Here is a 13,785-nt window from a genome sequence, read left to right as displayed (position 1 = left end):
CAGCGTGTCAGAATATTTTTTGAAATTGCTTTGATTATTAGTTCGCTTGATTCAATTGTCACACTTTATCAACTGCTTGTTTTCCCTTTTTTGGTGAATTGCCTATTATGCTGCTTTATCAATTTGTATGTTACTAGAAATCTTTTCCCTTTAGGCTTTCTACACATCACGCCATGTTTGAAGAGAGTAATAATGAATATTTATTCACAATGAAGTTTTGATAGAAGAATATAATAATTATTCATGAACATTTATGTACCTACTATGAAGTAGCTATCATGTTAGGCATGGAAAATTAAAAGATAAGACCCCATTCAACTGCGGCTGAGGAGGTAGCCATACCTGCTGTATAGTATAATACCTGCTGTGTAATCATGAGGACCTGATTTTAGATCTAAGAAATGATGGAATAAAAAAAAAAAACTGCTGAATTTCTGTGTTTCTAGGACAGGAGGCAGGCTAGGAGAACGGAGGTAGATGGATCTCTAGAGCTTTTTGCCTTGTTAGTCTAGGCAAATCAGTGAACTTGAAGTTCAATGAAGAAGACATTGCAATCAGAACAAACGTTTGGTCTCTCGCTGCATGTACACACCCACATAAGCAGGTAAATACATCACACGCATTTTTTAAAAAAGAAGTAAAAATGACTCTGGTAAGAACCATCAAACCAAGGGTGCTTGCCATCAGTAAACTAAACTGTTGAGGAACTCCAGCAAGTCTTTTCCTGTTCAAGTGACTGAAAATGACTGAAGCTTGATGTTAGCAAACTAACATATCTATTATATTTGGGAAACAGAAATCCTTCTGGGAAAATGAAGTTTCCTTTCCATACTGATTAAAAACAGAAGTTTGCATTTTAAGTGTTATGCCAGTTCACAGTGGTAGCTATATATGACGACCATTATATACTCACTTATTTGGTTTTTAAAGATAATTAGAATATGATACATGATAGGATGAGCAGAGAATGACAGCCTCCATGCACAGAAGTCATTTGCTTTATTGGATTTCACACATTCACCCAAGTGAGTATATGAATATGTCAGTATATTCAAGTTGCCACTAGAGTGCTAATCCAGAAGATAGTTTTGATCCTGTCAGTCATTTGCTTTAAGGATAGCTTCCCATTTTCTTGCTGGACCAAGTTCAAAACCTTTAGCAGAGATTGAAACAAGACATAGCATATTTATCTCTTGATGGGGAATACATGCTTATTAGTCCCCTGAAAGGCTCCTGCCCTTTCTATTAACTCATGTGTATCTGAGATGGACGAAGGGCATTGTTGTAAGTATCACCATTCACTTTGAATGGGTGAATATTACAAATATATAAATACTATGATGTACTTCCCAGTTCCTTAGTTATCCCTCAACCATTCAAGTTTGAGACATTCATTCCTTCAGCTTCTGGAAATGTTGGTAGTTCACTGCTCTCTGAATTTCTCTCCAGAAATTAGCTCTGCCCAATGATAACCATGACACTGGCTTTGATGCCATTGTAGCATACTCCCCTTGGCCTCTTGAAAATTTTCAATTACAACTTTTTAGTTTTATTGTCTCAAGGATCTCTCTATTGAGCTTTGAGATCCATTTCTATGAAGTCTCCCTATGTCTCCTTGATACTGTTTTTTACAGTAGATATTTCTGAGTAATTTCTTGATAAACACTAAAGCCACCACCATATTAGTAATCCATCAGCTCCATGGTTGACTTTTTTCCCCTCCAAAGATGTATTTATTTTTTTGTCCTGTTGCTTTCCCTGCTTGGGAGTGTATGCAGTGCCCAGAGGGGCCAGGAGAGGGGATTGTACTTCCTGAACTGGGAGTTATAAAAGGTGTGAGCCATAATGGAAGTGCTGGAGACTGAACTCAGTTCCTCTGCATAGAGCAGCAGGTGTTTAAACACTTGACCCACTCTCTGGCTCTATGGTTGATTTCTAATTTGTCCACCATAGTGCCTTTAGTAGTTTTCACTGTGATTAGCATGTATTAGGACCACAACAATTTGCAATAAGAATGTGGAAGTATCTGAGAACATGATAAGATATTACAAGAAACTAATTCTGACATCTGAATACATTAGACATCAACTATATTACATCAGCTGAATGACATATAGTCATGTCAAAGATGATAAAGTTCTCTGGAAAAATGACTTGAAAGAAAGCTACATTGCAGAAGTTTATTTTCTGGGAAGAATTACAAGCTCAGTAGGGCCAGAGAAAGATGTAGGAGGGAAAAAGGTACAGCATAACTCCGCAGAAGTCTAATACCCCATGCCCCTCCACAGGAATGTGAATCCAGGACCTTGCACGGGCTAGGCAAACAGTCTACCACTGAACCACATACTCAGCCTTTCACCGAAGTCTTAACAAATATCTTGAACTATTCTTTGAAGGATCTCTAGTTTCAGTGGACCTAAAAGATGCCCTATATTGAGGGAGGTGTCTGGTTTTAACATAATCATATCAAGGAGTAATTTATTATTTGCTAGCATATGTAGGGTTGTGAACCTCAGTAAGGATGGATTTCCTTAGCAAATGATTATTTCCAAACAGAGACCCAGAGATCTGTCAACTACCAACACATATAGTAGATGACCCAGTGAATTCTTCAGTTTTGAATGAGGTAAGAGATAGCTGTAGATGTATGAGGGACTCATAGAATCCATGACCCATGGCTAAAGGGAACAGTGAATTATTACAGCAAGATTCTGTCTCAATCACAGACACACATGAACTTGAGATTGTGAAACAGCAAAATTCATCACAAAAATGTTTCAAATACCAGTTTCTGGAATTACTGAAACTTCTGAAGATGAGAGATATAAAAAGCCAAAGAAAAAGGGAAAGGTTGGTTGTGTGTGTGTGTGTGTGTGTGTGTGTGTGTGTGTGTGTGAGAGAGAGAGAGAGAGAGAGAGAGAGAGAGAGAGAGAGAGAGAGAGAGAGAGAGAGAGAGAGAGAGAGACTCAGAGGATTTTCACTCCAGGGGTTACTTTTTCCTTTCTAGCTAGTTAGATAATGCTACAAACCTCCTACACCTACTTCATATTAACCAAAATCATTCACAGTTAGTATATTAATCAGGGTTATCCTAAGTACAATGCAAGCATGTGTGTGTGTGTGTGTGTGTGTGTGTGTGTGTGTGTGTGTGTGTGTGTTTATTGCATTGGCTTACACAGTTAGAAGTTATAAAGGCCCACAGTAGTTCTTCATAGGTTGATGAGGCATAGAAACCAGTTAACTTCTAAATGCACGAAACTGGACAAGAGGAAATAGTGGCTCCTGGCCCAACCTAATGTTCTGAAGGCTTCCTAGAGGGTTGTTGCCATGAGAAGGTAATCTGGAGTCTAACAATCAATTGTGATTTGGGCAGCAGGAAACAAAGATGCTGGCCAGGAAGAATGGAGCCTAGACATGGTGGTGTTTCTGCATTTTCTTCTTGTCCCATCCAGACCCTCAGCCTTTTGAATAGTATTGCCCATATCCAGTTCAGGTCTTCATCTTCAGTTTTCAGACTCAAATATCAATTCAATTATTATAGAAACATTCTCTCAGATATATTGAAGACATTTCTTTACTAACTTTGCAGATGCCCCTCCATCCAGTCAAGGTGATAGCCAGGATTAACTATAAAATGCATCAATGGCTTATTCACAGAAAGTGAGCCTGGGGAGGATTAGATTTTAAAGCCTAGTATCTATCCCATTTCCCAGAATTTTGCAATTTACATAGTGAATCTGCTTATGTTTTGGATCTGACTCTCACAACAAACCCACTCAGTTAGACCATGTGCTCAAAGTCATTGAGTTGGTGAATATTCTTGAACTATAAGCTACATGAAGACAGAGACAATTTTTTTCATTGTCCAGAGATCTCACTAAGCCCTTCCAATACACCTGAAATATCAGCATCCAATAAATAGTTGTTAAACACATTTCTGCAAGGCTTTCATAATTTTGCTATATGTGTTCTTTTTTAAAAAAAAATCACATTATATAACACATGCTTATATGTACATGGGGAAATTGTTCCCTTCTTACCTCGTGAAGTTAGCTGATGTCTGCCTTATAGTCTTTTTGAGAAGGGATAGTAGATATATTTGGACCCAACTGGTCTCAGTTATTATCATTCTGAACAGATTGGATGGAATAAATTGACCCTAGAAAATCAGATGGAGTGAAATGGATTCATGATCAGTTAAGGGCTTTGATTGTGATTTTAGAAAAATAATATTCCAAAAGCTGTCCAAAATTTGCCTAATGCTAGACTAGTGGGGGAAAATAAAAGCATATGGAAATCTAAATTTTTATTGTGTTTTTAAATTTGTGATAGTGGGTAACATTTAAGATATGAAATTAAAAATGACTCATAAGCCTTACTTCTGACTTTGGTAGTAATAATATAATATTCATTCATAGGCTGTAAACTATTAAGTTGAGAAATGAGCTGTCTCACCAAAGCCTACAAAAAATTAATGTAGAACACCTGATATTTGACTCTGCTTCCAGATGGAGGGGCAGCTTGACAAATGCTATCATAATTTACAAATTTAAAAAGTGTGGTGTCAATGCATTTGCAGGATCTTCCTAAAGCTTGAATTATTTACAGCTACAACCGTGTTTAATGTTGAGCTTCAATGGATTTAAAATATTATTAGATTCAATCAGTGATCACAGACAATATGTGTGGCCTGGGAACAATGTGATTAGATGTCTTAATTAAACATTTCAGAACAAGATGCATCTGCTTGGTGGAGTTGGGTCATGATGAAGTCGTTTTTTGAAATCTATATTTACTTATTAAGGGTCACTCTTAGAACTCTTAAATTTGCCCCTCCAAAAGGCATACTTTAGAAGTTTCCTTTGATGGAAGGGTAGAGAAACAATTACAGAAAGAAAATATGGGTGCACAGTGTCTAATTTTTATGAATAACTTGTCTGCTTGTACCCAAATGCAAAAAAAATCTTAATGTTAAGATTTAAGGTATCAGTATATAATGGGAACTCTTGGAAAGAAGAAGAGGACCAAAGGGAGGAGGGAGTTTGATAAGAGAGAGTAGAGTGGTGAAGGTATAGATAAGATCAAAGTGTCTAATGCACATTTATGAAAATGCCATAATGGAATTCAGTACTTTGTATAATGTGTGATAAAGACAGACAAAAATATTGATTGCTATCTAATAATATTTACATTACAGTGGTTTAGCAAATTGAGCATTAAACCTTAGTATTTAAATTGATGAATAAATAATATGTTATTGCACATCTCATTTGTACACATCAATGTAATTATTGGCCTAAGTATATGTGTCTTTATATGTGTACATGCATGTGGAATATGTGTACATTATTTCTCAGCGTATGAGCATGTGTGCATCTTTGCAGGTACTAATGTTTACATATGATGGCTATATATCTCCACAAGGTTATGGATAACTTCAGAGGGATGCTGGTATTTTGGGGGTAAAGTTTGGGTACTGAGAGCTGCAGGGACATCTGGTCCTAGGATATTCTCCATGAATAGGGAAGTAGTTAATTTGAGCTATTTTAACCAGAAATCAGTTAACTGATATTGTGACTCATTCTCTCTCATTCATGAAGTGAAAATAAAGTTTTTCCAAAGAATTGTTTAGTTTGGGATCTACTATTCTTTCCGTCAGTATATCTTGTATTGTTTCAAGCCCAGGCAAGGGACAAAATTGTTCAGTAGATAACCAAATCAGACACTGGTCCTGTTTACCTGGAACCTGTACCTTAAACAGAAGACACATTCGAATAAGCGGGCAAACAAAACGACATGGCTATTAAGAAAAAGAAATAGGCTGTTGTAAACTAGAATGGCAGAGCTGGGAGGGGTATAATTTCTATTGGGGGGTGGAAACAACTCAGAGAGGAGAGTATTTGTGGAAAAGGAAACTTTCTTGTAGAGGAAAGTGAGCAAAGTCAGAGAAGAGATGCAGGATCAGAACAATACTTAGTGAATGAGACACAAGTCATGGAAATAGTCACCCCTAGTGAGATGGAAGAGGAAAGGAGAATGTCACACAGAGCTGGATAAGATTTTTTTTTAATTGTATCTGGGTTGCAACGGGCCAGTGAAAAAGCTCCTATCTTGCATGTGGCGAACAAGGGGGTTAGTTCATAATTTGAAGCTCTATCTAGAGTTAGGAGAGTTAACAGAACAAGCTGGTACACAAGTGTCCAAGTGACTCAAGATCTGGTTGGAATGAAAAACCATTAGAAATGGGGGAGGGAGTAAAGCAAGAATAAGGAAGTCAAGGGAGGGTGATTCTGCAGTTTCTACTTAACTCTCTAGTTTCTTTTTTTTAATGTTAATATTTGATTCAAGGGGAAATATTATGCAACCCCTACAAGTTTTAAGTTCTTAAAGGTAATCTGGTGGTTTGTACGATAAGCCATCTCTAGTCACTCAAGGACTCTCCCGCCTCTTTACCACAAACACTTCTCAGGACAACAGCGATTCTCAGTATGTGGGTTTCAACTCCTTGGGTGTGGAACGACCCTTTCATAGGGATTCCCTAAGACCACTGGAAAACACAGATATTTACGTTACGATTCCTAAGGGTATGAATTATAGTTATGAAGTAGCAACGAACCACAACATGAGGAACTGTGTTAAAGGGTCACAGCATTAAGAAGGTTGCGAACCACTGAACTACAGGCAGGCTTCTCTGGGGTTTTGGACTGTGGATTCTGATGTCTGTTTGTCTTCTTCCGCCCCAGGCTCCCCCAGACATATAACACTCTAAAGTAGCATCAAAATCCTGCTGGCTTATTTGCTGGTGGCCAGAGGAACATGGATACTCCCTGGTCCCTGTAGAATTCTGGAAGATCCAGTTGCTCTTTGGACTGTTTTTTGCACATAGTGGGCTTAGGGCGTGGAAGAACAGCGAAGATGCAATTGTTTGCTTGTACTTCTGGGAATCTCTGACACATGAACCCACCTACCAAGCTTGGCCTTGGCTGGTTAAGGAGCAAAGGCCAGCACAGCCCAAAGTTCTCTCCAGCAAAGCCAGGGAGCCCGGGACCGGTGGGACAAGCTGTGAGGAGGGCCTAGAATGTTTCCCCGCCCTGGGGGCGTGTCCTTCTGTATCGCCCCGCCCCCGCCCTCCTGCCTTGGCTGGAGCAGTCATTGCACCAGCTCTAGGGCAAGCTCAGCCTTCCGTGCACGGCTGGAGGTTGCGGCTGCTAACAGAGGGTCTGCGTGCGTGAGTCTGTGGCCGCGGAGCGTTGCCATGGCGGGTGTGCTGAGCAGGGACACGCCGGACATCGAGGTACCGACCGCGGCCCTGGGGTGGGGGGACACGGAAGGACGGGAGGCCTGGGGGCGCGCCTGGGACAGAGCAGGTGACTCTCAAAGTTTCCCTAGGGGAGACTAGTGGACCAGGAGGGACACGGCACCCTGGGACCAGGACCTGGTCACTTCCTAGGAGTCTTAAAGGTAGCCACCTCTCTCTGCCCTAAGTCACAGTGGCCCAGAAGCTCCGAGTTCAGAGGCGTGGACTCCAGGGGAACGAAGCGCTTCTTACCCACCCATGCGACCCTCTATCTGTTGCTCTGTCCCCTCCGTGCCGTTGGGGGACACCCATCCAGTGTCCCCACCTACAGTAGCTGAGCCCTGCTGTCTGCAAAAGTGGAGTGTAGAAATCCAAGATCCAGGCCTCTGTCTCAAGCTGTGCTGGCCAAGGTATTGTTTACGACTTAATTTCACATTTGGAAGAATGGAACGAAGTACAGAGGACATTGGAAAGTGCAACCTCCCTGGAAAGAGATACACAAATTGTCCTGTTCTCTCCTCTCAACCGTGTTTGGTTCTCTTTTGCACTCTGTTTCTGCAAAAATCTCACTGTTCTGCGAATAAGTTCCAACCTGAAATGGCAAAACCTTTCTTTTGCGTGCTTCCAGGTACTTTAGTGTATGTATGATGGGAGAAAGATTGAGCTATAACCGTGATTTTAACCACACTGAAACAAAGCCTGTGTTTCTCGGGTTTCTGTTCCGCTTTGTTTAGGGTTTTTCTCTAAGATAAAAACAAAACAAAACTCCCTTTGATTATTTGCGTTTTCCCCTCGTGCCTCTCCCCTTCCTTCTTAGCCCCCTGCACCCTGTTGCCTTCCCTCCCACCCTCTATATGTTTGTTTAGAAATAATACTCTTTCCTCCTTAGATCCGTTCTTTTGAATCAAGTTTAAAAACCACCTGTTTGCAGTATAACTGGTTCTGTCTACTTTGTCACTGTCACTGTTAAAAAACCTTTATGTGCTCCTAAAGGGAAGCTGGTAGTGTTTTAACAGACTTCATAATTGCCTTTGAAAAAATCATTTTGATGACAAGAACTAAAGGGTAACATGTGGACTTCCCGATATAGTTTACTTAGGACTTTCTTCATAGTTTCACTTTTGGATACTGAGCAATGTGATTGCTTTAATGAACTATTCATTGGTGTCCAGGGCACAGGATACCATGACAGAAGTCATAATCCTTTGTATACTAACTTTAACACCCCAGATATCTTTGTTGTTGTTAAACTAAATCAGTTAGCAGTCATCTGGCAGCATCCAGGCTGTGAAAGATTTCAGGAATCAGTATGAGAGATTGGATGACTTTTGGCTTCTGGCTGTTTAATTTCAGAATGGTGTTTCAAGCTTAGCTGATTTTGTTCTTTATGCTTCTCATGCACCTGTCTTGGAAAACAGTTTTTAATGACATTCTTGTGGAGAAAGTAGGGCTGGTGAGACATTTGGTCCAGCTTCATTGTACAAGCTTTATCCAAGAACACTGATTCACTCTCAGCCTTCCTACGCCATTCTACTGAGTGTACTCTTAACTCTCTGTGGCCAGTCAGCCTGAAGTACCTTATAACCTGGCATGGTGGCATTCACCCTTCAGCAGCTTTTGTGTTGTTCAGTGTGTGCTCCACACTCTAACCAGAGCATCTTTTATCACCCATGATATTTTACTTTTCCCTCAAAGTAATACCTATGATTCATGAGCTAAAAATACCATGAAAGAGCGTGAAATTAATCATTAAAATATAACACAGTGAGGAAAAGTACATTAAGCCGGGAGGAACACACTCACACAGAGATGTCTCCGTTAATCCTATTAACCCACAGAAGTTTTCTTTGTGTTGAAGAATCAGAATAAATTATGAAGGCTTAGTTTTCTGTCGAATTCAAAAGCTTTCCTGAACACATTCATTAAAAGCCATCATGGGGAGATTTCTCTGATGGTGATCATTGTCTTTGTCTCAAATGCATGGAGAAGGAGGCAGTTGAAAATGATCTGAAATAGATGGATATATCAAGCACTGATAAGGTGCTTGATGTAGAGAAGGCAATGCACTAGTCATTGCCACCCAATGCACTAGTCATTTAATTTTCCCTCTGAGCTACCTGTAGAATATGGTTTTGCAATCAGGCAAGACATATTTTGTCAAGTTACTGAAGTCTACAAAGTTGTTTTCTGTCTGTGTCTTTGTAATTTTTTAACCTCAGTCCTAAATCACCTGTGGGTAGGAAGGCTTGGGGACACAGCAGAGAGTTATTTCACTGAACTGCACCAGGAATATTTCTTGGGCTGGAAGATAAGACACAGAAAGGCTGTGCTAGCTGATGATGAGACCTAGCCAATAGGACCAAACATTGCTGTTTGTTGAAATTACAGAAATGACACAAGATATCTTCTGCTGAGGCATAGCTATGACACAGAGCCTGACTTCTGGAGCTAACTACTGGATTTGGGGCCTACCTTTGCTCCTCTTTGGCTGGATGACCTTGTCCACGTTACCTAGCTCTCAACTCTGAAAGCCATATGGAAAATAATGATGGTGGGGTTAGTACCTGCTAGAGGTACACCGTTTCCTATCAGGAAAAATGGCCAACATTAACAAATGAAGCAAAGGCTGTCATTATCAGAAAATTCACTTCCCACAGATAGTACTTCAAAGTGCATTAATAGTAGCCACATAGTTTAAAATACCATTTTGCTTTATTCTCTCTATACACTCTAAATCTTGAAAATCATGACTTTTGAATTCAGGCTTTCCAAGCAGAGTTTCAAAGTAGGTGAATATTGGCCACTGGTCACTTTCCCTGACCTCAGCAGTAATTTCACAGTATTTCTTCATTCAGACTGAATAGGCAGCCAATATGTTGTCAATATAGGCACATCTAAAAGCAAGGAAAAACGATCGCTCAGAAGTCACTTTTGTTCAATATCCTGCTCCCCACTCCCTTCAAAGATAACTGAGAAGGAACAATAAAAGTATATAGTTTACACTATTCATTTCGGTATTTACAGCCAAACCAAGTTACTGCTTACTCTGCTTCCACTTCCACTGCAACAGCTGAAGCCCTTCCCTTGGTTTAACCACTGAGTGTTCAGATTTACCCTGAACAAAAGAAGATAGTTACAATCTGCTGTGCACAAAATATAGTGCATTTGTGTAAACAGAGTGCAATTAGAAATGGCTTTTGCGTTATTACTCCTATGCTGCCTTCTGAGCTTCGAAGACAATGGAGAGCCTTTTCATTATTTAAGAAAATAATGTTTTAAAATGAGGGCTTTGGAAAATGGAAATATAAGGAAGGACCTGCTTCAAAACTAGGAAGACATGGGTTCAAAATGGGAAGAAATAGCAAATTTTACTTTAGGATATCTTTTATTATAATTGCCTCTGCCCCTGGGGAAGGAAGAAGAGCCAAAGGAGAAAAATTAATGTTCAACTTTACAGAAGTTGGGAGTGGTCTATTTATTATTTGATTCATATTTTTTTTTACCAAGTATATAATTCTCCTTGTTTTCATCCACTGGGCATCATAGAGCTTGTGGAAATGCAATTGACTTAAGTTTTTTTTTTTTTTTTTTTTTTTTTTCCTGAGGCAGGGTTTCTCTATGGCTTTGGAGGCTATCCTGGAACTAGCTCTTGTAGACCAGGCTGGTCCTAAGTTGTTGTTGTTATTGTTTTAACTTTTTACTTAAAAACAATTAATGGGTTTTAGTTGTGGAATGTGTGCTTTTCCTCCAAAATTTAAACTGTTCTTCAGATCACTCTGAGTTTTAAAGAGTTTCTTTTTGTAGGGCGTTTACTTGAGTAGTACAAACACATATATCTGCTGATCTGAGACTATAGCTAGTTCCATTGATGGCAGTTTGTGTAGCATACTGCATGTTTCTGTAGCTGGGCATGTTCACATGTATTTCTATACATTAAAAAATAGTATCTCTTGCCCATGTAGTCAGAGGATTGGTTTAGTAGTTTATTTAAAACTATAATACTAGTGATTATAATGAGTCTGTCAATGGGACAGTTTAGATTGAGTCTGTTTACTCTCAAGAATAGCTTTAGGTTTGATTGGTTATCTAACTCTCAAATGTACTAGAATTCAGTAGATTCCTTTCATGCATTCTGGGGGGAAAATTTTATTTGGAAAGGTGAATGATAATGATAAGAAATTCATGAGAATGCTAAGACCTGGGGTCTGATGCCAAGAAAACATGGCCTTTAAATAACCACACAATAGTTGAATATACCATCCTATCAAACCTGTGTCAACAGGCAGCAATAACAAGGCTGAAAGCTAGACCTCCCCATAGACTACAGATGTGTCATCACTCTGCAAGATTCTAAAAGCAGAGTCCCAGAAGTTGGAGCATGTGCACAGAAAGACAATGAGGCTATAAAAGAAGGCTGTTCTAAAATGCCATGGCAAAGTCTTGCCATGGTCCAAGCTTCAGTGTAGCTAAAGAGAAGCCTGTTTGCCATATGGACACAGCAACAGCTAACTATCACTGATCTCCATGTCTTAAAACTGTGTGGAAGGGCTGAGGAGACAGGTCTGTGCTTGCTGAGTAAGCAAAAGTACCTACCCAGGTTTGATCTCCAGAATGTAGTTAAAATAACCCTGCACTAGGGAAATGGAGACTTATTTTCTAGGCTCACTGGATAGCAGTGAGAGATTCTGTCTTTAAATACAGGATAGAAGTCTGCCTTGAAGAAGAGCACTCAAGATAACTTGAAACTAGTGTTTGAACTAAGAAATTTTGTACGAGTTTATTTCTGAAACTGTCAATTTTTATTTTATGGTTACTCTTTGAAAATAAACATTGTATTAAAAATATTCATTTAGAACTTGCATTCAAAATAGAAGTGTGAAACTTGACATGGAATTTTACACGTTTAGTATTGAATACATTCTATGCACTTAACTACCACCTAAATAACAACAAAAATATTACAGAATTAGAACTAGACAAATAATTAGCTTTATATATTTAAACTCATACAATTATATATACAAATCTAGCTATACATGTAAATTCATCAAGTTGCATAATCTTTGGGTCTGGTTAATTTTGGCATGTGGTTTTATTTGTTTCCAAAATTTTTATAATGAAGAAAAATAAATAAATAAAATAAATAAATAAATAAATAAACAGCATTATTTATTTATTTATTTATTTATTTATTTGTCTTGATTTTCTGAGACAGGTTTTTTTCTATGTAGTCCTGGCTGTCCTGGAACTTAGAGATCTGCCCACCTCTGCCTCCTGCCTGCTAGAATTAAAGGCTTAAGTTACCACTACCTCTTGACAGTGTCTTTTATTTTTATGGCCTAGTGTTTCTTCACCAGCCAATTGAAATTGATCTTATTTATTTTCCAAATAAGGGATGTGAGGATTAACACATAAAATACGTTATAAAATGAATGCACTTGAAATGGTAGTTCAGGGGTTGGTGAGATGGTTGAGCAAGTAAGGGCCCTTGCCTGATGACCTGAGTTCAGTGCTGAAACCAACATAGTGGGAGGAGAGAACTGATTCCTGCAAATTGTCCTCTGACCACCGAAGAAAGTATGCTGTGGTATATGCATGTCTGCTTACACACACACACACACACACACACACACACACACACACACACACACACACACACACAAATAAATAATAAAACCAAAATGGCCATGCATATTGACAACCTGAACCATTTTTACAGTCATGTGGATAGAATTTGCTTGAGTTTAAGGATTTCCTAGACATGTTAGAGATTGTCTTCCTTTTAAACAGATATGTGAAAATAGAATCTAAATTTTGTGAGGGAGAGGAAACGTGATGAAATTCAAAGAATTACCAGCAAAGCTCATTGCAGACCCATGAGTGCTGCAGGTATGTGTTATGAAAGTTGCTAAATAGGAGTTTTCGATGGGATGGGTGAGGTAATGAAATTCAGGTCAAATTAAAGACTCTTGTTTGTCTTCATTGCTACTTAATGTATGCTTCTAATCCTGTTTTATTGCCAGCCCTCTAGTGTAGGCCTAGGGGAATACAAAGGAATTAGATGGTAGAGACCTCATCTATGCAGAATAACAACACCTAAATGGTGGCATGAGATTAAAATTTAAGGCTTTCCATTTTTCTTACTCCTTTTCTTTGTTCCAAACTACGACTTATATATGGATAGATTCTTCAGCACTTTTGACACTAGAACAAAGCTGATGAATAGATAAATATTATTTCCGGATGCATGTTTATTAACAGTTTGAAGCAATTTGATATTATTCTTTTCCTAAATGAAACCTCTTTTCCAAAAGGAAACATAACAAGATAACCTTTGTACTAAATACAGGAATTTTTTTCTAGGCAGAATATGAACTTTAAGGCATTTCCCTACCGCTGGATTTTCAAGTATCTGTGAACACACCACACTTGCTTTTGATAGTTCTTATAACTCCAGGGATGGAGTAGGTTAGAGACCAAACTCTTTT

At 38.9% G+C, this 13,785-nt stretch overlaps 1 protein-coding gene across 2 annotated transcripts in view; it reads left to right on the top strand.

Moving 5' to 3' along the window:
- Positions 1-7,129: 7,129 nt before the first annotated feature.
- Dpyd (dihydropyrimidine dehydrogenase) overlaps positions 7,130-13,785 on the top strand; it is an 830,055-nt gene continuing 823,399 nt past the window's right edge. For both annotated transcript variants that reach the window (XM_027395605.1, XM_027395606.2), the window contains exon 1: positions 7,130-7,294. In XM_027395605.1, the coding sequence (XP_027251406.1) occupies positions 7,256-7,294 (39 nt within the window). In that variant the 5' untranslated portion in view covers positions 7,130-7,255. The remainder of the gene's footprint in view (positions 7,295-13,785) is intronic.

This window comes from Cricetulus griseus, assembly GCF_003668045.3.
Source record: "Cricetulus griseus strain 17A/GY chromosome 1 unlocalized genomic scaffold, alternate assembly CriGri-PICRH-1.0 chr1_0, whole genome shotgun sequence".
In the NCBI taxonomy this organism is placed as follows: Eukaryota; Metazoa; Chordata; class Mammalia; order Rodentia; family Cricetidae; genus Cricetulus; species Cricetulus griseus.
This window is presented reverse-complemented; position numbering and strand designations above follow the sequence as displayed.